Genomic DNA, 25751 nt, shown 5'->3' with positions numbered 1-25751 from the left:
CTGCTGAATCTCTGAGGGCAAGTCTGAGGAACTATAAACTGGATAAGCACAAACAGACATCTCCAACCCGTGCAAAGGTGATTGCCACAGCTGAAAGAAAGAAGCATTTTTAGAGCAAAATAAGCTTTTCATGTCACAGGTAAGGGATGATCTAACTGACATTTCACTGAAAGATTTTGAAAGCTGAAGCTGGGGTTTTGCTAGAGGATTTTCAGGCAGTGTTAGGAACTCAGCTGTCCCTGTAAAATGGATGACTGCTGTGCTAAGGCTTGGTCTGGTTTATATTTGAATTGGATCAATTTTCTCTGTTTTCTCTTTGCTGAATTTCAACATCTGAAATCAATCAACTAAAGAAAATAATATTTTTTTCCGTGGAACCAAATACTTGTGATTGTTACTGATCTTTGATCTCTGGGAATATTCTTTGTTCTCTGAATGTTTATTATTGAAAGTCACTGGAATATTTGTATGATGGGTATCCTAGAGATTTCTCCTCAGTCATGGGAAGGGATATAGCACTGAGATGAAGCTAAAAATGAAGGAGAAAATATGGCTCCAGTCCTCAACCCAGATCTCAAGCTGCTTTTAGTTAAGCTGATGCTATTCTAATCCTGAAACTGCCTGTTTCTGAAAACTTTTCTATGGATCTATATATACTGGAACTCCGTTCTAAATGACAGAGGAGTATGGATTTTGGGGTTTTGGTCCTTGGCAGTGAGATGGGTCATGAGATTTGGTAACAGTTTCCACCCAAAAATAAATGTTCAAGGACTGATCAAAACTTGAAATAGGCACCGTAAATGACATAAGGAAATGATGTTTATGTTCAAAGAGAAGGGGACATCAAAGGCACTTGTCATGCAAACTGTGAAATGGCTGAATTTCCACTGCTGCATTTGGTAGCTGGATCTGGACAGGAGAACCTGGCCATGACACAGTCACATTTAGCAATTAATTTGCCAGCATTTTCTGTCCCCAAAAGTAATGTGGGGTGTTTCTCCTGAAACTTTTTCCTTCCTCTGTAGGTGTTGCTCCTTCTTTTTGCCCTGAATCCAGATCACAGCACCCCAGACCACCCCAAACATTTTTTTTCCCTGTTTTGATGGCCTCCCCCAGTACTTTTAGCTCCCTGGTGTTCCTCCACTGCTGGCTGGCAAAGGGGCACCTCCAGCCATGCCTCCTCCAGAGGGACAGACAAAACCCTGCAGGGAGCCCCTGGGCACAGACTGCTGTCTTACAGGATGGAGAGGGAACACCTTGGGCACTCTGTCCCACCTTCTGCCACAAATTAATAAGGAATTAGCTTTTTGAAGCTCCCACATGGCTACTAAGTGTAGCAGGAACAGGCCAAGATATTCAGAAGAGAGTGGCAGGAAGGGAGGGGAGGGGAGAGGTTGTATAGGCAAAGGAACAGAACGAATTTTCATTGACTGTGTAACCAGAATATCAGCAACAGCTTTGGTTTGAAGTGTCCTTCCAGGAGGTTCAAAGTGTATTCTCCTTCTGTCTGCCCTGCCTGTGCCACCTCCTCTGGCTCCAGGAGGTCTGGGAAGGACCCACTGAGAAGGCATCACAGCCAAGCATCTACAGGGGGCTCAGTTTCAGCCCTTGTCTCCTGACAAATTTAATGATTTTTCTGATCACTTCTGGTTTCAAAAGTGTGTCATATTATTTTCTTCCACTACCCACACAGTTATCTCCAGCCCAAGGAAAGAGCCCAATATTTCAAAGGCTGTAATTGCACAGAGGGTATGACACAGCTCAGAATGGGATTTGGAAGAGAAACTCCTGTGGCATGCCCTAGAATGAGTGTTTGAGAGAACAGCAGTGTGGGTAGCAGTTTCTGTGTTTACAGGTCCCCTTTTTGTTCAGCTGTTGAGGAAAGAAAAGAAGGGGGGGAAATGGTGTGATGGGAAGAACAAGCAGGAAGGCACCTGGAGGGAGCTGTGCCTCCAACCTGTGTTCTCCCACTGGGGGCCTCCCTGGGACAGATCTGTGGAAGGATTCCTGCAGGTGTGAGCCAGATAACATGAAGAACCACTGAAGATGGCAGCACAATAGGCCAGCTTCACCTCCTTCCAGAACTGGCCCCATCCCATTTGTAAAAATCTGGAGGCAGTGAGGAAGTAGGAGAGCATTTTGCAAAAGCCATCTAATTTTCAGGAGGATATAACATAAACTGTGGAAGTGTGTGCTCAACATTTCTTTGAAATTTGAGGCAGAGAGTGCTCCTTGGACTTGGAAATTTTGTTTCCAGAAGCCATGCTGTTTTAGGGAGTGCAGACACCTTAGGCTTCCTTTGCCTCTGCAGTCTTCAGGAAATTTTTGGAATTTGAATTTTTGGAACAAGAAGACAGACAGCTCAGGGCAGTCTCTGCAAGACTTTTTTCTTGTGGTTATAGCATTTCCTGCCAACATCTATAGTAAAAATCATCTAAAAAAAGTACATCTCCTGTAAAGCAGAAATGAGAATGGCTTTGCAGCACAGAATCACTGTAACAATGCGGTTGCACGGCTTCTTGGTGCCAGGTTCAGTCTTTGAGAGCTCTCTGGCAGTCTCACATGTTGCATCTCTTGCACCATTAGGCAGAGCCTGATGGGCACAGCCTTCCTTGGCAGCCCAGGGGTACCAGTGGTCTCATCTCTCCTGAGCAGAGCAGATCTGCAGCTGCTCCTTTGGGACCCACTCCTCAGCTCTCTCCCTGCAGCTTCAGGAAAACTCAGATATTGCCTTGGTGTGCAAATAGCCTGGGCCAGCTCTGTGGGGCTAAAGTGACTGTCATCTCTTTGCAGGAGCTGAAACAAAGCATATTCCAGTATGCTTAAGCTGTGTGGACTTCAATTTCTGCTCCTCATTCACTCGGTGAGTTACAGCGTTTCCTTTGTTTATCTGTGAGCAAACGGCAAAGGTTGCCTGCGAGCCTCTGAGCTCCAATCCGTGGGGTGTGCCAGCCCGCAGGTCAGGCAGCCCTGGTGCCAGCAGAGGGGCTGTAACTCTGGGTGTGTCCCCAGCACAGGTGTGTGTCCCCCCCAGCAAGTTATGAAGACATCTCAGTCATTAAGGAAAAAAAACTTCAAAAAGCCTAGAAGGCACCAATTTACTTGTTTTCCCTCTTCCACTTCCTCTTTAGCTATCACTGTTTCCAATATGTGAATTTCATGCTAGAGAAGATTTAAACATACTGCAACTAATCACCAGAGAGCAAAAACATCAGTGTCATGAGTTCTGCATTAAAATCCATGTGCTGACATATTAAATGTATTCTAAGACATATAATGGCTCATAGCTTAAACTATGCATATTAATTATGCACCCTCATCATTTGATTCCTGTGAATCCCTTTCAGAGTATTTTCTGGAACTGAAGTGTGTTAATTATGCTCTTATGTATTAAATGCAATAGATTTAAAGGCTACAGCAGTGGTGACTTCTACTTCACATTTGAAATTAACAGAAAATATTGAAAAAATGCATGAAATTCAAGTTCAGTAAAAAAAAAAGCCTCAGAGTATGGAGACCTTGAGGGGTGCCACAGTGAACACCCCCATTTCCCTTCCCATTTCACAAGCTACTGCTTTTGGCAGTGCTGGCCCCCCCATGAAGCCTCTCTGCAAGCATTATAACCATCTTCAGAAGATATATTAATGGATTTGGACAAAGAGGTAAAGCCTCTTTCCCTTTCAAGCTCCTGAAGAAGTGATTCATGTGGTAGAAATATGTTTGGAAATATTTATGGTCCACATAAAGTAGTTTTAATCAACAGAAGCGATATCGCTTACTTGTTTCACAGGCTGCACTTTGAACTTGTTGGTTTTTATAGCATCAGCCTTTGTTCCTCCCTGGCAGGGAACATGATAAAGCAAAATCTGTCCATAAAATGAGCCCAGGAAAAGCCTCCAGGAGCCAAGCTGTGCCAACCTGTGTGACATGGGAATATCTGTAGCAGGTCAGATTCAGTGTCCTGGTATCTGGTTCCTGGCCAGCAGTCAGCATTTTGCAAAAACACTAAAAAGGTATCTGCAAAGTGTGTTTTCCTGGATGCATAACAATCAGATTGCATTTGTTGATATTCTTCTGCTAACAGTGGTTCCCTAGCATCCCTCCCTCTCCTTCCCCCGCTCTCTGCTTTTCCCTTTCTCAAAAGGAGTCACAAAGCCTTGTAGGCGAGCAGGACAGCATCTCTGGCTGTTATTAAGAACAGTATGGAATTATTGAAACACAACTTGTGGCACACACACACAGAGCAGTGCTTTAGGGTGAATTGTGCTGAACTTTGCTATGTTTTTTTCATAGGCAGAATTAAGCTTTCCCTTGGTAATATGCAGACTGTGCTTTTCTGTGAGAAATTGAATAGCTGTCCCAGCAGCAATAGGATCAAATCCAGAGGAAATGTCATGTAGCAGAGAACACACACTCAACTCTGTGGTGGGGTGGACAGGGTGGCAGTGGTACTCTAAATCTGTAAGGCAAAATCAATTTTTACTATAGAAGAAAAGAAACTTTACCTGTGCAGCCAAATAATGGAGCTGTTATTCAGACAGGAGATCCTCAATGTTGTCAAGATAGGTGGTGAAGACAGGGAATATGGGGAATCTTGGTCTTTCCTTTGAAGAAACAGGTGGATTATCTGAACCATAGTGTGAATTGTCTTGTGTGCAAGGCCTGTCCTGAGAGGCTCATTTTTGCTTTGGCTTTTTTATTTGGAAGCAAGCACAGCCCTGAAATGATAGGGCAGGAGTGTGGAGGTCTTTGGGCACTGGGGAGTGTGTGGTTAAAAACCTCATAAAAATTTGGAAGAAAAAAACCCATAGGACATTGCTAGCTGCTAGATGAAAACAGAGGCTGAGACAGGTATGTGTGACATTTTTGCCATCAGGTAAAAGCCAAAGATCTGAAGGACATGTTTGCTCTCTCTGTGGTTTGCATGCACATGCAATTGATGTGAAGGCACAGGGCTCAAGTGGCTTGCCCAGATGGCTGTGGCACTGAGGGGGTGCTGTAGGAACCCCGGGAGAGCCACCTCATTCACATACAAAAAATATTTGATTTACTGGGAAAATTACAAAGGGTGCAGCCACAGCTCCTACTCATCCCCAGGTGTGATGTTTGATTTCCAGACACACTTGTTGTCACCGGGCTTTTTGGCTTTTGGATGGGTCATGAATGGTCCCACTGGGGACACAGAGGAGATCCAGCAATGATTTTATGAATTCCCTTTTGCTCTTAGTCCACATTCATCTATTTCCTTTTTCTGTTTGCTCTTCAAGGTAGATCCAATCTCATTTAATTGTGTAGTGGTCAGAAAAGGGCGGGGCACAAGCCTTTGTTCTCTAATTAATTAATAAATCTCACTGCTTTTAAAAATTAGGTATGCTAAAGAGCCTGGAGATGTTCAGTGGAAGCCCAGAAGAGGCTCTGCCATTTTACTGTAGCAAAACAGCTCAAGGAGGCTCAGGGGTGGGGAGCTGCTGTTTGTGTGTGGTGGCAGCAGACATCCCTCAGCTGCTCTCCTCCAGCCCTCTGTCTCCCTCTCTCTCTCACAGGCTATGTGGCTTTGTCTGGAGGGCCTGAGTGTCACTGGGCCTCTGAAGGACATGGACTTCTCTGTTCAAGAGGGAGGGGGTCCACGCATCCTTCACCAGGTAATCAAGTGTCTCGTGTTGTCCACTCTGGTCAAGAACCCCACAGCCTGCACACAGAGACCACGTGTGAAGTGTTGTGGTGTCTGTGCTGGTGGGAAGAACAGTCCCTCAAGAGGATCCAAAATTAATTTTTAATTCCTCTCTCTGGGAATTCAAGAGTCTACATGCAAAGAGCAGGAGACAACCCCATCTCAAACACATGTTTAAGAGGATATCCTAAGACAGGGATTAATAAAATCAACATTCCTGGAGAATTTCTTTCCATGTAACTTGTGTCATCATTTTCCTTTGACTCTGAGGTTTTCCTCCCAAAGCCATAACCACAGAAGGACAGATCCAGCTCCCAGGCAAATGGAGGATGTGTGTCATTTTTTTCCATTCCCATGCTCAGACAAAGCCTGTCCTAAGCAGACATTTGCTTTGGAAACAAACTGCAGTCGGGATTTCTTGCAGCATTCAGGAAACAATGTGAAAACTCCTCTGCTGAGGATCAGAAAAGAGCAGACTTTTTTGAGCAGACTCTTGGAATATCATTCTCCCAGCCAAACACATTGCTGGCAATAGATTTTAAAAGTCACAAAAGCATGAAATCATTTTTATTATGGTGAAAATGCTGAAAAAATGATGATTTTTTTCCCACTGTTTTTGGTTTTTTGTTTTTCCATTGTAGTTCAAACTTGAGCCACCTGCTGTGAGTTTCAGAACGTCTGGTGAAAAAGCTGGAATTATTGACATTGAGCCGAGGACAGGCATCCTGTATATCAATGGGTCTCTGGACTGGGAGACCCAACAAGTGCACAAGCTGCAGGTAAAAACTCAGTGAAAAATAGGAAGGGAGAAGTATTCACATCCACCCCCTTTTGTTATACCTGATAGTAAGAGAAATCTGTTGGAATTTGGAATCCTGTATTTTGCCTATGTTTACAGGCAGGTTTTTAATTTTTAATATCAAGATTTGCTGGAAGACATACGGTTTTGTAGCTCTCAAAGACTGAACAGGAAAATCCTCCTTAGCAGAGGAAGGCTATGTTCAGGAAACAAAAATTTTGATGCCAACACAACCCCTTAACTCTCCTAATATGAGAGGAATACTTGACTGGAAGTAAAGTCTAGCCTCATGAATGAGCTTTTCTTGTTATCCCTGAAGGCTGATAGGGTGAGTTCCATGTCTGGAGTGGAAAAATTAACTATTGTAATAATTTAGAAAGCTTATAATATACATGGTGCCAAACTGAGATTAGCTCCGTTGGTTAGAGCATGGTGCCAATAATTCCAAGGTTTGATCTTTGTATGGGCCATTCACTTCAGGGTTGATGATCCTTGTGGGTCACTTCCAACTGGGAATATTCTGTGACTCTGTGAGGCAGTGTGAGTGAAAGATATTTAGGCAGAGTTGCACAGATCTAACCTCTGTCAGATAACAGCAGAAAGCTGTTTGGCAGGTGTTGGACTCTCAAGAGAGGAAAAAGCTTTGTGTGCTTGTCCTGCTATTATACTCTTTTCATGAGGATCTCACTAGTGCAAGCACAGTTGAGAATGGAGCAGTCTTTGGGTCTCAGTGTAGCCTTGTCCTCCTAAACCCTATCAGAAATGGTGCTGTCTTTTTCTGAGGCACTAGCAGCTGAGAAAGAGATGATCATGAGAGGATCAGTATCTGAACAGACAAAGTACATGATGATTTTTTAGCCAGCCTTAGCAGTCTTTCTAAAGTCTATCACTTCAGGTTTCATGGTTTCACATTCTCAGCTCTAAAGCACCCTTAGATTGGAATTAGAAAGGACAATTTCCTAGCCCCAGCAGTTAATAACCCTAAGCATGTGAATCATTTATAGGCAAAAAGTGATGACAGAATGAAAAGTTATGCTTGGTTAGTCATAAATAATCATGATTTTATCTATTATGTGCAAACAAAATGAAGTGTGACAGATATATTATATACTTGGTAATTTAAAGTAAAAGAAGGCTGGAAAATAAGTCAAATTGTGTGAAAAAAGTCATTAGAATTAAGAATTAATTTTTCTTTACTAACCCTTATATCAGACTATTTTTCTGATTTATATTCATAATGGCAATTAGTTATAAATCCTATATCATGTTGGGTTTTCTCCTTGTTTGCTAGAAAGCATATATTGTTTTTTAAAGAAAAACATGAATTCTAAGCTGTGCAAAAATACAAGTAGTGTGCTGAAACTGGAAGTGGGAAATTGTCCTCTGAAAGTTGTCATCAGAAGCAGGAGTGGGTTATTTCATTTTGTTGGCATTATATACTGTGACAAATTTTTGTCGGGGAGCTACAGTGGCAAATTTGTCCCTGTATGTGGAGCTACCCAGTGGTGGCTCTCACCAGATTTGCATGACAGTGAGAGTGACCTGGCATCTGACATCCTGATATTAATTTCTGCTTTTCACCTACCTGTATGAAAAGATTTACTTGCTGTTCCTTCTTTTTTCGGATCAGGTGGAAAGTCTGGATGAGAGTGGAAAGACAGTTAAGGGTCCTTATACTGTTACAATAAATGTGGAGGATATCAATGACAATCCACCAGAATTTAACCAGACAAAGTACTACGGAGTAGTGAGGCAGAACTCTCGTCCAGGTAATTGCCACCATAATTGAATATTATCATTAAGAGGAAGGTAGGTAATTTGGCAGGAAGGTAAAGTGGTTGCTACACAAGTTGAAAAAAGAACAGTTTTTCTTCCTACAGGACTGTACAAAATAAGGATGAAAGCCTCTGTAATATAAGGAAAGGGCAAAGAGGCGACCACTATGTTGTGTAAAGGGATAAGTGCAATCAGATATATTTTTTATTGCTTATTCTTTGCAAATGTCACTTAACAGACAAATAATGCTGCTCTCTACATTGCTCTGGGAAAAAAAAAACAACAAAACCTTATGCTAGAAGAGGTTTAAGATTTAAAGGCTACCAAAGACTGTACAGAAAGAGAAGGCTAACACTATCTGAGTCTTTACATATCAGTGAAAGAAAATGCCAGGGTAGATATGGGGTATGTGCTTACCATGAATGATGTTCTCAGAACATGGGCTACACCTTAACATTTAGAAGAGAGTCTTAAATTATGAATTGCAGTGATCCAGTCCAAAAGTCATGCAAGTATCAAAGAGCAGTAGGTTGAGACTTACATCTCGGAAATAAAACAAAGGACTCATACAGCTGTTATTGCTGTGGTTATGGACTCAAGAAGAAATTTTTGCTAAATAATATGCATATAAACCTCCATGGGATCAAAAAAATATTCTGAAACACATTACTGTATATTCTTCTGTGTATCCAAGTCAAAAAGACTTTGAAGGCTGCACTGGTGTGCAAAAGGTAAAAGTTGACTTATAGTACTGGGTATCTCCATTTTTTTTCACTGTATAATTGTTCTTTTATTGTATCTGTGTCACAGGTCATGCACCACTTTTATCAAGGTGCTTTGGGTTTAACTGATTTTTGTGAGAACTGGTGGAGGGTCGACCTGTGGGATGGCATATAGCAGTGTAACCTCTGCTCATGGCTTCCCATGAGAGATGCATTATGGAACAATGCATAAGTTGCTTTCCTGGTTTGAGAGCTTTGCTTGAATGGATTATGTGTTAAGGGTCAGTCTCTTCTCTTACCACTGTTTCTTCTCCAATCCAAACAGGCAAGCCCTTCATGTATGTCCATGCCACTGACCGTGACAATCCTGCAACTCTCCATGCACAGCTGTCTTACAGCATTCTCCATCATTTCCCCAACCCTTATGATGAAATGCTTTTCCAGATTGATAATGCAACTGGAGCAATCTCACCAAGCAGGACAGGTAGGTCAAAAGATTCTTGTTTGCAAAGAGCAAGCATGAGTTCTGGGATATGCATAGGAACAAAACAACAACATGGGTCTGATGCTACGTCGTGAATAAATGTATGTGGGACATACTCCACTAAACCTCTGGTTTTGGGGAACTTGTGTTTTGTCCCATCAAATTCAAGGGAAGCTAGTAGAAATGGAGATTGAGATCTAAAAGTACACTGAGAAGAGAGGTGGATCCTCTGGCCTTCAGGACTACACTGTGTCGTATTTGGAATTAATTCTCTGCCATGACATCCAGAAACCCAAAAGCAGTAACATGAAAAATGCAGAGAAAACGCAGCTGGACATGTGATCCCAACCAAATTGCAATGACTAGAAACACCCATCTATTCTGCTGGGCTGAACAAGTGCCTAGCTGGGGCAATGGCTGTTCAATGATGCCTCTGCACAAAATGAGACCACAGCCCAGAGGCCTCATATAATTTCATGCACATGGTGCTATGCTGTTCAGAGAACCCAGAGGAAGTGGCTTGCTGAGGTTTGTCCCAAAGGACCATCTAAGGAGTACGTCTGAAGCAGTTAAAGAACCATAGTGCATGTAGGAGGGAACGGGCAGATGAACAGCCCCCACAGCCTCTGTGTCATTTCTCTTCACTCTTTGCTCTGTTTTTAGGCTCTTATTACTTGGATCCTCAAAAGCAGGACACCTTCATACTTGTAGTCTCCGTGAAGGACATGGCAGGGACGACAACGAATGCTTTCACCAGCAGTGTTGATGTGATCATCACTGTGAAGGAGAGCCTGTGGAAAGCTCCCCCCATCATCTACATCAAAGAAAACTCAACCCAGGTCCACCCTGTCAACATCAGCAAGGTAGAGTCCCTGAGCACACCCCTTGAACTTCTCGTTGTACCACGCAGTTGTTTCCTCTCAACTAACTGTGAAGTTGTCCCCACTGCATCCAACACCAGGTTCTTCAGAAGGACTTTGACACCTCCCAGTCATTTTTTTAACACGGCATCCTTTGGAAATGATTGTTAGTGGAGGTCTCATTGATTTTATGTTAGCACAAAAGTTAATAGTTTGAAGGCGACTGGGATACAGTCAATACAAACACTAGTGACTGAACTTTGCCTTTCAGTTTGGGACCAAAATCCAGTCACAGGTCCTCCAGGCTTTGAGCAAACCAAGAGTTCTTTGGAGCTTATTTTGTGGTTAACTTCTTCCACCTGCAGAAGAGCAGGGCAGGGGACCAGCTCCACAACAGCCCTGCTGTGGGCACTCCCTCACACCCAGGGACAACTGCTGTGACCGGTTTTGTATCACGCAGCACAACTGCTGCATCAAAAGTACCTTGAAAGGATTCAAATACTCTCCCTCACATCCTGCACTCCCAATATTCCTCTTTTCACAGTTCAAGCACAAAATATTTTGCTGATAACTGCAGACCAATAGCAGTGTATACATCAGTACATATTAACTAACAGGCCAACAGCCTTTCAGAAATATTTGACTTTGAAAAATGCCTTGGCAATGACACCCCCAATGCTGTCATCCCTTAAACATGGGAGAATTCCATGGATCCTGTTCACAAGAGTAACTGGCTTGGTGCTATTCTCAGTGACAGCCCAAGGAAATGCAGAATGAAAACAGTAGAAGGAAGATTAGAATGTAAGGGTGCACCCATTTTGGGGTTACTACTATATAACATTTCATGTGGTAGCCAATGTCATGTTGATTTTGCCGAGGGGAAAATGAAATGTAGTTGCTGCTATGTAGAACATAAATGTTAATACTGACTCCATTAACTAACCAGTCTGGGTGTTTCATTTCATTTTAAATGTGCAGCACACCAGAAAAGAGCCTTCCTCATAAGCTTTGATGAATATAAAGAGAGTTCATGCACCTATTTACAGATAGGTACCAGCTATTTGTTTTCACAGAATCACAGAATCATAGAATGCTGTATTGGAAGAGACTCGTCAGGATCATTGAGTACAGCTCCTGGCCTTGTGCAGGACACCCTGAGTCACACCATGTGCCTGAGAGCATTGTCCAAATGCTTCTTGAACTAAAGGCTTGGTACTGTGACCACTTCCCTGGGGATCCTGTGCCAGTGCCCAGCAACCCTCTGGGTGAAAAACCTTTTCTTGATATGTCTAACACAGACTTCCCCCAGCTGAGCTTCCTCAAGTCCTGCCCCTGGTCAAGAAAGTGAAGAGATCAGTCCCATCCTTCTGCCTCCCTCACGAGGATGTTAAGGTCTCCCCTCAGTCTCTTCCAGGCTGAACAAATCAAGTTTCCTCAACTGCTCCTACTAAGGCTTCCCCTCCAAACCCTTCACCTTCCTCATGGCCCTCCTTTGGACACTCTCGAATAGCCTAATGTCTTTTTTATAATGTTGTGCCCAAAACTTCACACAATACTCAAGGTGAGGCTGCCCCAGCTCAGAGCAGAGCAGGACAATGCCCTCCCTTGCCCTGCTGGCGATGCTGTTCCTGATGCCCCCCAGACAGGGTTGTCCCTCCTGGCTGCCAGGGCACTGCTGACTCATATTCAACTTTCCACTGACCAGGACCCCCAGGTCCCTTTCTGGGGAGCTGCTCTCCAGCCTCTCATTCCCCAGCCTATACATACAACCAGGGTTGCTCCATCCCAGGCACAGAATCTGTCACTTTATTAAACTTCATACAGTTGGTGATTGCCCATCTCTAATTTATCAAGGTCTTTCTGCAGGACCTGTCTGTCCTGGAGGGAGTTGGCAGCTCCTTCTAATTTAGTGGTTTCATTGTTCCACTTCTCTGAATTAAATAAAACAAAACAACAGGCAGGAATAGAGAGTGTTACGAGAGGAAATCGTTAGTATCAAGATATTAAAATGAAAATAATGTTTTTTTCTTCATAATCACTATTTATCTCCATCTCATCAAATCCTTTTATAAAAAGGTACATGTTGTATCCCATCTGGGCAGATGGAGGAACTGTGGTAAAGTGGCTTCAGCATACAATTCAGAGAGCAGAGGTGGATTATCAGTCTGATTTTCTGCAGTTCAACCCGAGAGCCTGCCAAACTGTTAATTTTTTGGTTTATGAAGCTAGCAGGAATGCAATTGTTTCTGTTTGTGGTCCAGAAATAATCCCTGTTGAATCTCACTCTACACTTCTGACTTCCTATCCTGACTTATTTTTGGGGCTTTTTTAGGTGCAGTCAAATGAACCAGGTGTAATTTATGGCATTTTTGAAAAAGAAAATCTGCCAAGGCTCCCATTTTCCATCAGTGAGAATGGGGATATTTATGTGACCCAACCATTGGACAGGGAGGAAAGAGATAATGTAAGTAAACGCATAAAACTTCCCTGATGGCAGAGAGCACAGCAGGAAGCTGACTATTGGTGTGGGAGTAAATATGAGAAAGCTCAGCAGAAAGGAAGGGGGACAGGGAAGGGGAGAATAGGTAAAAGATTTGTTTCTTGTCACTTCTGTTTGGAAATGATGTGATATATGTGAAAGTACAGGAGGCTTCAGGTTCTTTCCCTGGAGTGGGTCTGGCAGTAGCAATCACTGCCCACAGCACATGTACAATGCACAGCATGGACCAGCTGTGGCAGAGCTGTAGGTGCACAAGTAAGAGGCACGTGGTGGGAAGTGTGGAGTGAAGGAGATCTGGAGGTCTCAGATCTACTTCAGACCTTGGGGACCACAGATTTTAAAATCCTTTGAGAACTCAGCCCTCAGAAGCTAAGGGGTGATGGGAGAGTTCTTATTTAAACAGAGAGAAAATACTGAGCAAACTCATGAGAGGATATTTCATATTCCCGTAGTTACATCTAAAATGCAAAATATTGTCACAGCGGACATTCAAACCATCTAATTGTTATATTCTTGTTGCAGTATACATTCTTTGTGGTGTCAAAAGATAACACAGGAGAACTGGTGGACAAGCCTTTGCAAATTCAGGTTATTGTGGAAGACATCAACGACAATCCTCCTGTGTGTCAGCAGGACCTCACCGTAATTGAAGTTCAAGAAAATGAAAAGGGAGGTAAGAGAAGAGCTTTTGTTAATTTATACACCTCATTGTATTCCCATTGTTTCCAGCTGTGTGTGAATGAAGCTAGAAATTCTAATCCCAAAGATTAAAACATGGCTGTCCCAGGGAAATATTCTCCTGCGCAAATAGCCCTCCTGTTTTCCCTTCAATAATTCCTGTGGAAAGGATTTCAGGAACCTGAGAGAGACAGACCCGAAACACCTACTTTAAAAATGCTGTTTTATTTAAAATGCAAAACTGCATTTTCCCTCAATCACAGATTTGGATAATTGCTCAGACTGTGCAAAGAAAGACACCTCTTTTATTACCAATACAAGAAATACTGTTCCTAAAGGAGTATGAGCCCATTTTCCCTCATCCAGCTGCAACTCCAGCATAATGCCTCTGACTTCAACGGACCATTACCAAAATCTTCCAATGTCTTGACATCAGTTATTTGGTTTCAGGACTGAGGAGTCTGCTGTTACAGTCTTTTGGTCTGCCCTGACCCCAAACCAGCATGTTGGGATGCTAAAGCAAAAACTCCCAGAAGTGAAAAGATTGCATGTCCATTGAAGTGTTTTCCATACAGCTTTATTTTTATTGCCCCTCTACCCACTGTTGTCACCGTGTACTTCTGTGGAGACACGGGACCACTGCATTCTGTCTGACTCCCATCTCTGCTCTGCTACAGGCAGTAATATCGGCACCGTGTTTGCTACGGACATGGATAAGAAGGACACCCTTAACTCTCGTCTGCATTTCCAAATCCAAAGTCAGGAACCTGAATTTCCCTCAGATAATCTCTTCTATATTCAGCAAGACACTGGGACTTTGCAATTAGCTGGCCGTTCCTTAAGCAAGCGTGATTCAGCCAAGTATTTCTTGAAGGTCCTGGTGACAGATCCACGTAAGCAATGCCTGCTGTTACACATTGGAATAACTGTCCACACTGGCATGACTTGTGTTCAGTGTCTACGGGATGTGGGGAGACAAGGAGGATTTGCTGAATAGGCAGTAGCACTGAGAGCTGCCCTGCTCTGGCATGGTACTTGTCCTGTTCTTGAGATGCAGGGAGATTAATCATGATTCATAATGCAAGCATGGAAGGGAAGCAGCTCTAGGACAGAGTGTGGCTAAATTGGGAAGCTTGTTAACAAGTACTTCAGACAGAGATTTCCTTCCACAGGGGAAAAAAAATGAAGAGATCATGATTGTGGTTTTCCCCCAGATCTTTCAAGGGGACTTAACAAAAAAAAAAAAAACCAAGAAATTAAACACAGCTGCTCAGACTGTCCAGATAATATTTTAAAACATTAAGAGAATGTTAAGCTGAAATTAAACTTCAAAAATTATCTTGTCCCTTATGGAAATTGTCATGGGTCCTTTGTGATTCACTGAATGGAAAGGAAATCAAATTTCATACCAAAGCTTAAAGTTTTGTGCTGGAATCCCTACAGTGAGGCAAAACTTGTGCAGGAAGGAACTGGCATACTGGCATGGAAAGATGCCTGTAAACAAAATGGCATCATTTTGGTAGATGATGGAAAACCTTCCAGAGGGAGAGAGCTGGTGATTTGTCTTGGATGCTTATTTGAATTCCATCCAAACAATGTGGTTTAGAATTTTCTTTAACTTTCAGCTCATGAGGCATGCTCGTAAAACACTAAAATCCATCTATATATGGATATATTATGCTTCTAAAATCACAGCCTGCCATTGCTATGGGTGCCCCTGCTCAGGTAGTGATTAGATTTACATGAATCTGAAGTCTGCCTGTAACAAAACTGGGGATGCTGCCTGATGACCAAGAGGACAAGGGAGCATTAACAACCCAGGGCTTACTTCTTGACATGGAAAAGTGATACTGAGACAGCTAACACAATTCATAGCTATCATCATCCTGGTAAACAGATGTGGTTTTAAAAAGTGTGGGAAGGGAGACAGGATGGGACAATGCTGGAGAAATGGGGAAGATCAATGGTAAGATAGAGAGTGAGGCTGTCATTGTCTAAGATAGCTGAGATAAGTGCTTCTCTCAACTTAGTGCTTAGATTGGGCAATCTGGCAATGCTCACTTTTGCTCACAGTGAGCCCTTCTGGAGGAGAGTTATTTTTGGCAGAAAGGCTGGTGTGACGTTGTTTGTCTCTTTCCATGCAGAATTCGAAACAATCTGTAATGTGGAAGTACATGTCATCGACATCAATGATGAAATCCCCATCTTTAAAAATTCAGATGTGAGTATTTTTAACACCATTTTGGATCTTCCAATAACTTTTGACAAGTGTTTGAGCATACCTTCAATGTCTATAGGATGTCAGCAGGAAACTACCATTTACAGAACTAGGAACAGAGTAACTACTAGTAAAAATAAAGGTAAAATATTGCTGCAAGTCTGCATATAAGCTCTATCTAGACAGTGAGCAATGGGGCAGACTAACAGCTAATTATGAAATTTAAGGTAATTTGCTCAGTGGAAAACTGTACAGAAAGACATTTTTCTATTAAAGTAGTTTATTCCAGAAATGCAAGTTCTGAAGGGAAAGGGGAAGAAAAGGCTTTAAAATTAATCAAACAGCTAAATTGAAAAAAAGCTGGCATCTCCCAAGTACCTTTCCAGTCACAGCACTAGTGTACCCAAAACAGCCAGAAGGTAAATGGGAATCAAAAGCCCAGTGTGGTTTGGGCAGAAACAGTGGTCCAGTGATCCATGCCCAAACCTGATTCCAGGATAGGTGTCAAGCTCTTGCCTTTCCTCTGGTGGAGGTGCTGGCATCTGGTAGAGACCTGCAGACATTTCATGACTTCTGCCTGATGGCTCAAGCCTCCTGGCAGACACTGGGGTGGCTGAAGAACTTACACAGAGGTGTCCCAGCTCCCACCACTCCACATGTGGGTGTCTGGCCTCTCAGGCAGAGTGGTCCTTTCAGGGAAGCTGTGTTGGGTTTTGGGCCTTGCAGACTGCATTGCTCAGCTCTCTGTTGATGGCAAGGCAGCCCAGTGTCCTGCAGACAAGGTGCCTGCAGAGCAGGTTTTACACCATCCCACGTCAAGGTCTTGGTCCAGGACCTGGTCTCAAGGTGAGGCTTCTGGGCAAGGGCACACATGAAAGAGTCAGAAGAGCTGGGATGCCAATGCAATAACCTTTGGTACATGAAGCAATCAAATATTTGACAATGAGTGGCCAGGGTGCTCCCAGGGTACAGAGAAGCTGTACTATCCCTTCTGCATGATCATGGACTGGTTTTCACAGAGGAGCTGAAGATTTGGGACTGGTGCTGTACTAATAGCACTGACATAGATCCCATCACCTACAATAAATGTGTGGCTAAAGAGCTTCCCTCCTTTGTGTGGCTGCTGTGGGTTAAAATATTCCCACACACGTGGGCCACAAGCTTGTGGTTGTGCTGAAGTTCTTATCCACCAATGGTTGTGCTGAAGTTCTTATCCACAAATGGTATGCCATGTTTCAATGACAACTCTCTCTCTTCAGTATGGCAGTGTGACTCTGGCAGAAGATATCCCAATAGGGAGTGTGGTATTAGAAATTGAAGCAACTGATGGAGATGAACCTGCCACAGGGAGCTCCCTCATCATTTACCAAGTGAAGGAAGGTGATCCAAACAACACGTTCACCATAGAGACAGACTCTGAAACAAACCGAGGGTTTATCAGGATTAACAAGGTGAATAGATGAATTTTATTCTTCTCCCTTAGTGTTACTTATTTGTCATACACAGTTACTGCCCTGTAATGATTTATGAGGAGGGAGTTGATTGGTGTGGGGTAAGGACACCCTAAGCATGGTGCAGCCTGCAGGAGGCTCCACTTTTGGACTCAGGCTCTGTGCCTGTGCAGTGCTCACACACACCTATCCTCTTGCCTTTGCTGTGCTCTCACCAGCAGCAGCAGCTCCCTCCACTGGCTCTGCTGCTGGCTGCTTCTCCAGAAGAGCAGGTTCTGGCCAATGAAGTAGGTCTTTATGCACCATAATGACAAAAAAATTACATTATTTGAGTGATTTTGCAGCAGCATTTCTGGACAAGAAAAAGCCAGCTAATGTTTCCATGGGGTGTGGTGGTAGTGGTGGGCTGTGATGGGACAGGTTCTCCTCCCTGCAGTTGCTCTGGCCATTAGTGGCCTTTGCAAAGCAAGGTACAAGTGTAGCCAGCACGTCTCCATGTCAGCATGGAGAGGCAGCTTGTTCCTGGTGAGGGGAGCTGAATGCTGAATGCTGGAGACAGGAATAAAAGGAGCACTTTTTGCTGCATCCATGAATTTCAATAACAAAATTCCTCTCCCTTTGAAATGACCCTTCTCAAAGGTGCTTGGACTATAGCTCCAGAAAACTATCCCTCATTTTCCAAGGGGTGCCCTACTGTGTGCCTCCAGCTGGTGTGCTGCCACCAGGCCAAGTGCAGGCAGAGGCAGCCTCTGGTGAGCTGTCTTCAGCATCAGCCTCAGCCTCGTTTTTTCCCAAGGAGGCAGTTGTGAGAAACTCTGTAGTGTAACAACCCTTGCATGACTTTTGGCACCCGGAGGTCGTTTGAGGCCTTCTCATACAGAGCTATAAATACTATTTCTGTAAACAGGATATTGTTATTAAACTTAGTCGGGCAGGTGGCAACAATATTAGAAAATGCAGTTGCTGAGGAGGCCTCTAAACAAGCATATGGTTTCATTTAAATGGACCATTCCCAGCGTCATTGTCTCCTGACAGCTCTCCTTTATTTTGCCTGTATTTGGGACACAGTCTCCTCCTTGAGGAGAGGGGGACTTTTTAGTTTCTCCTTGGAGCTCCCCAAAGCAGCAGAGCCACTGCTTCATGAACCCTTTTTTTTCTAATTCATCCAGGCTCTTGATTTTGAAACAATGTCTGTGTACAACCTGGTGATCAACGCCACAAACCCCGAGCCTCTGGTGGAAGGCGTGGAGTACAACTCGAGCTCTCTTACCAAGTTAAAAGTTTCTGTGACAAATGTGGAGGAGCCACCTGCTTTCCAGAAGCCAGTTTACAAAACAGAAGTGTCTGAAGACATTCCTGTCAATACCTTGGTCATGACCGTGGAGGCCTATGATCCTGAAGGGGATTCTGTACGGTAAAAAAGAGTGACTGAGATCAATTAATTGAATTTAGAGTTTGAAAAATTGTTCTAAAGGACATGCAAGGAAAATATGCCCAATACTTGGCATGTGGAAAAATACTGTTTTTACAGAAGTCTTATCTCCCAGTAGAAGGTGGATGTGTGGTGGGGTAGGGGCCAGCGACCCACCTGCAGCCGGGTAGTACTTTTCTGACCAGATTTCTTTCTGTGCTGTGACAAACATCAGCCTGGAAACAGGAAACCATAAGGGAAGCAGGCTAATTTATATCTCCAGGAAAAAGGTAGAGCTGGACTGAGAATAACAAGGTTCCATGTCTAAAATGCCTTTATCAAAAAAATAAGGCATATACTGACTACTCCTGAACCAGTAGAAGAGTAGCTGCTCTTCATGTCGCTCAGAAAACAACCCAAATGCACAACCTCAACTTTTTCTCCACCAAAATGCACATCCTCAAGTCTACAACTGAAAAAGAATTAATTTTCTTTCCTGGCTGTCAGAGATGACACGTCTCTTTCTATTGTGGATGCAAAGCTCTGTGCAAGACAACTCCTGTGCTGTGTTGCATGGTGTAAATGTACCTCACACAGCAGAGTCAGAGAGAGGAGTTATTTGTGACTTTTGCAGTACAATTCCCAGCTGGAATGCTGAGCAGATCAACTCAAAATAAACAGTTCTTCAAATTTAACTAAAATTCAGCAAAACACCAAGTGGTTAATGGAGTTGCACAATGTGACTCTTAGGCCTCCTGTGGGTTCTTATTCCCAGAGATTTCTCATCTGGCTTTCTACTTGTCCCTAACTTTTGGGAACTTATCATGTTTGGCCTTCTGTCAAGCTAGTTTGAAAGTGAGCCACATAGTCCAGAAGCTCTGGGGGATCATGACAGGGACACATGACAGGAATTTAGCTATACATAAACCACATTTCTCCTAAAAATAGGTTAAAGGGCATAAAATAAAAAGTATGAAAAGTAGAAGATGTACAAGCATGCTGTTTCTAGCGTAAAGGGTACTGAAAGAACAAAAACATTGAATGAGAAGATCTGGTCACTTCTACCCAAGCAAGTGCCTGTGCTTTAACTGGGTCATATGTTCATGGTTGAATTTATGTAAGTAAATACCCAGGGACCTTGGTGATTTTTTAAACAATGAATTATGTGGTGATGCTTAAAGCACACTCTGTTCCAAGGCTGCCCCAATGGTAGTAGCAGGCTGCTCCAGACTGCCAGAAGACAATCACCATAGTTCTCCTTGGGGTCCTGGTCCCTTCTCGATCCACAGCAGTGTTCCTGGCTGCACTGGCCCCTCTGACCCCCAGCCCTTAACTTCTGCCCCCATCAAACCAATATCTGATGAGATGGACATGGGGTTTGGACTAATCACACTTCTGGACTAAAAGCTCGGTGTTATCCCAGGTTCCCCATTTAGAAGGAAAGTGGAATTGCAAGCACACAGGCTACAGCAGAGATGGCATTTCTGTGGTTCTGCTCTGACTGTTATTCTGGATGATTTTGGCCTCTCTTCTGTCCCCTCTGTCTGTGTCTCCTGGTTGGCTGTAGTATTGTAGTACTGTGACTCTTCCAAGAGCCCTCTCTTTGAGTACAACTGTAATCAAGCTGCTTACATAAAGTCAACAAAGAAGTATTTGTTTTGTTGGAATTTTTTCCCAGTTTGGAACAGTATATATGATTTTACCCCCCCTATTTCTTTCCAAAGATACTCCTTGGAAGGTGACGTGAGAAAATGGCTGAGAATTGACTCAGCTACTGGGCAGGTGTACACTGCTTCCCCTTTGGATCGAGAAACTGAAGAAACATACTCAGTAGAGGTTGTTGCATCAGAGCTAAGTAAGTGATGAAACAACTAAATATACACACAGAGGAATTCCCTGTCCTTACTCTTTTATGAGGAATTATCATACCTACCATGACTAAACCCATGAAAAGTACTGAAACATGTAATCTCGGATATACATCCTGTGGTGTATCCTTAGAAGTATATATTTCTTAAGAATTTAAATTTCTTGGAGAAATCTTGATGCTGTTGATAACAAGGATTAAAATAGCTTTCATGAAGTTGGGTATGGTCTTATATTTGCTTGAACCACATGACATATAGAGAAGATTCAAATTTTTTCACTGTTTTCAGTGTCAATATTTTCTGCCGCTTTTTTCTCTACAGCAATGAAGATTTTAGTCTTTCTCCTAGGTATGGCTAGGCTTCCTGAAATTAGAGAGTATGTTTGTAACCTTCTACAGAATTTCATTTTGTTATAATTAAAACAAATACTGTCTCAGGTCTGAAATATATTAGGACTTCTATTTCCAGCCATTAAATCTTTCAATTTGGCTTGTGTTTTCTGTAAATAGAAAAGGGGTGGGAAACTCAAGGCATTTCATACTTAAGAGTGTTCCAAAGAGCACTGGTCACTGTGGATGTGACTGCTTGCCAAACATGATGGATATGACAGATTACTAGATATGATTTTCCTCCCTTCCCTGTAGCTAGTAAGAGCTGGTGGTAAATAAAAAATGCTTGTTAAAAAGAAGTGGCAGCTACCACAAATCCCTCAGGACCTCCTGAGACCTTGTTTCTGCCACCTCTAGACAGAACACCACCTTTCACTGCCTATCTGATGGTGTACCTCTGTGACAGCTGCAAATGCAACAGCCCAGAGTGTAAATCCAAGATGTGCAAGTAACATTGCATTCTCTTAAACTCGACAGATAATGCAGCTCAGAAATCCAGAGTGTTCTTGATTCTCCACTTGAGTGATGTGAATGACAACTACCCACAAATAGCTACGGATTATCCTACTTTCTTCTGCTACCCGGTCAGTGGAGGAGAGAGAGCTCTCATTCAAGCTACTGATGCTGATGAACAATTTTTTTATTCAAAATTTACTTTTTCCCTTGCGGATGAGATGAATGCAAGAAATAATTGGGAAATCTCAAAATTCAACGGTAAGCTAATTCAGCCTTTCTTACAATGATATGGGACTCACTTGGTACTCTGGTGAATATGAAGAATTACAGAATTCCTTTTCACTGTTATTATTACATAACCAGTGTTCCACATAGAAAAAGAATTGGGTTGTTGAGAACATCAAAGTCATTAATTATTTTTTGCAAGAGATAAAACCCAGTATGTTGCAAGCTATAATTTTATGAATCTTTTTGATAGAAGAAGCATGTTAAGTACGAAATATATGTGTGTTTAAAGAACACAATTCACTACTGAAAAAGAAATAGAGCAGTTTGCAAACTGTACATTTCTGACATTTCATGCAAAAGGAAGTCCTGCCTCACAAAGTGAATGGAACTTTTTGAAGGGGACAGTAAACACATAAATAAGCACTTGGCCGATAGAGTCTGTCTGAATTAATAAAACATGTTTGATGAATTGTCCCACTAGAGAAAGCTGGGTTGCCACAAAATTTAAAGTTATGAAAGAATAAATAATAATTTAAAATTCTGGACGTGGAGTAAACAGTCAGCCCTTGAAGTGAAGGGAGTTCATGTGTGGTTTTCCAAAGGTTTTTTGCTGAGATCTGCATAACTCAATACATATGGATGTGCAATGAGGAGGCAAAGTTTACTCATTATACAAAGTTATTTGAATAGGAACCAAATGTGAAGAATTTCAGAATAGTCTTCCAAGACTGAGTTGGTTGAACAATAAATTTCACAGGTGCTAGTGAACCATGGACTCCCAAATTCACTTTTGAAATCATGGGTGTTGCCCTGGCCATTATGAATCAGGAAGGAGAACTGTAAGCAGTTCCATGGAAATGTGAGATCAGCAGTATGCAAATAAACAGGTCAAATATTGAGGATTACCAGGAAACAACCAGAGAAGAAACCTGAGGACATCATTATGACCCTGTATAAATCTATAATTGATAGTGATGGAGCTTTGAACTCCATTGCTATCATAAAACTGCAGTATAACTGGAAACAGGCTTAGATAGGGTGACAAGGATAATCAGAGTTATGGAATGGCCTGACATAAGGAAGTGTATAGGAGTAGCAAAGTAAGCTACTACTGTTTATCTTGGAAGACAGTAGGGAAAGAATGCAATAGAGAGACATAAAATTATGAATGCTGTGGTCAGGGTGGCCAAGGGTTCATCCTTTGCTCTCTCTTCCAGTGCACAAATCTGGGACCCTCAAGTGAAGCTTGTGGTGTTATTTACAGTGCAGATAGAATGAGGAGGTAGCTGACCTGGGAACTTGCTGTCTCAGAGTGTTGTCTGTGCAGAAATTTTCTACAAGTTCAAAGCAAGAAATTACATCTTGCTCAAGAAGTCCTTGAGCTGAAAATGTTTAAAGTGTGAGAGGGAGGAGGAAATAAAACACATGCTTGCTTTTTATCATAATCTCCATTTATTCTGGAGAAAAGACACTCACATCCACAGACCTTTGATCTGATCCCAATGGCTGTTATTACCTTTTCCAGTTTTTAAAGAGTCTTAGATGTGACTGTGTAAGTTCACTAGAAGGGTGGTCTGTCCTACATTTCCTTGGGAACAATTTAAGCTCATAGTGGTCTCTATGAGTATAGGGGACTATTCCAGGTTTAGATGGGATGCTATCAGTGTAGCACTACCCAAGATCAGATTTGGCCTGGTGTAGAAATTAGGAAGGAAATTTTATAGTCATAGTATGCTGAAGGCCAGACTAGGCTTCTAGGCATTCCCTTTTTACTTAATGTCTGCAAACCAATGAGACCCTGGAAGACATTGAGGAAAACAGGAATTGCTATCATATGCAAAGCAGCCTTTAAAAAAAAAAAGATCACTTGCAGCAGGTATGAACGCTGAACTAACTTTCTTTCTTGTGCTGACGTGAATGTCCCATTTCCTACTTACAGCTACTCATGCTTACCTGTCCCTGAAGCATGGTAACTTTGAAGAGAAGGCGTATGATGTTCCGATAATACTCAATGACAATGGAAAACCGCCTTTGGAAAACAAAGTGAATCTTAAAGGTATTCTATGCACAGAACTATTATCTTCAAGACAGCAGTTACCTTTATAAATAACCAAATGTGACTACTAAACTTCTCATTAACCTCATGGCATTTCCTTTTGCAGTGAGCATCTGCAAGTGTTCCAGTGAAAATTCATGTTTTATCGAAATAGACCGTCAGCACTCCTGGCCAACCACTGGGCAGGCAATTGGGATTCTGCTTGGAGTCCTGATCATCATTGGTAAGTCACTTCTTCCTGCCTGATGTGAAGGCAGACCTCTGAGATATGATGGTGCTGCTGCATTTCTGACACGAATTCACTTGTTGGGTGAAGACTTGTCAAGCATGTTGCAGAATGAGTGAAAGAGGGAAGATCCCATGATTGTGTATCATGATGGCTGCAAACTTCTAAGGTTTTGGTTGTAAGAAAAACATCCAATGGCACAACAACCAGCTAGGACAGAAGAAACTGCTGAACTTGTAGCATAGTGTCATTTCATTGCTACTTACTGCCCTTTGCCTGTCGGGGGGGGATTTGAGCTTTGTCTTGGGCATTCAGACTACAGTGAAAATAGTGAAGCTTCCTACTTCTGGTATCTGTACCTGCAGCTTATAGTCATCATTTTATTCTCCTATTTCAGATTTGCAGGTTTACATCTTTCATATTCATTCTAACTCTGATAAAGAGGAAATAATTGTATGTACAGTATAATGAGCTCATCGTGATTTTAAAAGATCAAATGATGCTATATATATATATATATATATATATATATATATGGGACTGCATCTCAAGACAAACATACAGATCCCTACTCAGAGGGAGGGGGGGCTAAAATAGACACTTTTCCATCTGGTCAGACCCTAGAGAAAGAGTTTTCCTTTGAGGGAAGGCCTCTGAGCCCCAAGGCATCTGATCCTGCCCAGCACTGCCTTGGGTTGATGCTCTTGGTCCCATGCTGCATGGTCCCTCCTCAAAGCTGTTTCTGTTCAAGAAGTAGAGCACTGTGGATATTACAGGGCAGTGTCATGGCCCTTGCTGGAACATCTTTTCAGAAGGTTTACTCTTCCCTTTACAGACAAACACTCTCTGTTTTTCAGGTGCCATCGTAGCGGGTGCATTTTGGCACATGAGACACAAAGAGAAAAAAGAAAAGAGCCATCCCAAGGATGCAAAAGATAATGCTGAACTCAACAGACTGACTTAATGACTGTTTCATCAAGAGACAAACCCGCCCTTTGGGTTGTGAATGAGTGAACTGTGAAGCTTCCGAAGCCCAGCGAGGTACTATCACAAACATGAAAAAAACATGCAAAAGTAGACTCCCAGGGGTTGGCCTCAAAACATAAAAGGTATGTAACATTTAGCAGCAGCCATTAATAAGCTCATCAGCTTTGACTAAAATGTTAACTCCTGACAACACCAAATGCTGAGCTCCTTCAGGGATCTATACATGGGACCAGTCTTCTTCATCTGACACCTGAAGTAAATATGGACTTTACAGAGGACTACTTTTCGCTGACCTGCACATATTTGTCTCTTTCCAATTCAGTAAGTCACTGAGCAGCAGACTGGGGAATAGTCCTATGCTACACTTGAAGATACCCCATGAAACTGTAGGAATCTCTCTGACTCTCAGCAAAGGAGATCCCAAACTCGTTGCAATCTGTAATCTGCCCTGGGCCATGCCTGCTTACATTATACTGAATTTGTACTATCAATGTGACATTTCAATTTTTCTTTTTTGATATCCCATAGAATAAAACCAGTTTGTTTTAGTGAAAGCACCATGGCCTTTCACTACAGTTTCCAAGTTAAAAATCCCCCTATGCCGAGTCATGTAGGTAATATGCTGTTTCATCATACTGCTGCAAATATTGCTCTTGCCCCTACATATAAGACAAAAATAAAAATGTTCTTTAAAGATTTTAGTCCCTGCTTATTTTATAAAATAAATAAAAAATGAGAGAGTGCATGAGAACAACCCATTGCTGCTTGGTTCTCTATTGTATTTAACCCTTACTTTCACCTAATACAGATTTAAAAATGGCTCTTAGGCCAGAGTGATATGTGTCCAGCTGATTCCAGATGCAATGATTGCTGGAGCCACGTCTATCCTAGTTACAGTAAAATGTATTTGAACCCAGGGTTACACTCAGAGAAAAAAGCCTTTCTCCTGACAGCATGCCTATAGAAGGGCA

The 25751-nt window shown here is 42.5% G+C and overlaps 1 protein-coding gene across 1 annotated transcript; it reads left to right on the top strand.

The window, feature by feature from the left end:
* On the top strand, positions 1 to 25482 carry CDH17 (cadherin 17). Its single transcript, XM_018911980.3, has 18 exons — positions 1 to 139; positions 2794 to 2863; positions 5544 to 5642; positions 6313 to 6450; positions 8101 to 8239; positions 9294 to 9452; positions 10116 to 10315; positions 12645 to 12776; positions 13335 to 13485; positions 14168 to 14383; positions 15635 to 15711; positions 16968 to 17159; positions 18329 to 18573; positions 20295 to 20425; positions 21305 to 21541; positions 23451 to 23567; positions 23674 to 23790; positions 24651 to 25482. The coding sequence occupies exons 2-18, from the start codon at positions 2819 to 2821 to the stop codon at positions 24755 to 24757; spliced, it is 2502 nt and encodes an 833-aa protein (XP_018767525.1). The 5' UTR covers positions 1 to 139; positions 2794 to 2818; the 3' UTR covers positions 24758 to 25482.
* The last annotated feature ends 269 nt before the right edge of the window (positions 25483 to 25751 follow it).

This window comes from Serinus canaria, chromosome 2 (genome assembly GCF_022539315.1).
Source record: "Serinus canaria isolate serCan28SL12 chromosome 2, serCan2020, whole genome shotgun sequence".
In the NCBI taxonomy this organism is placed as follows: Eukaryota; Metazoa; Chordata; class Aves; order Passeriformes; family Fringillidae; genus Serinus; species Serinus canaria.
This window is presented reverse-complemented; position numbering and strand designations above follow the sequence as displayed.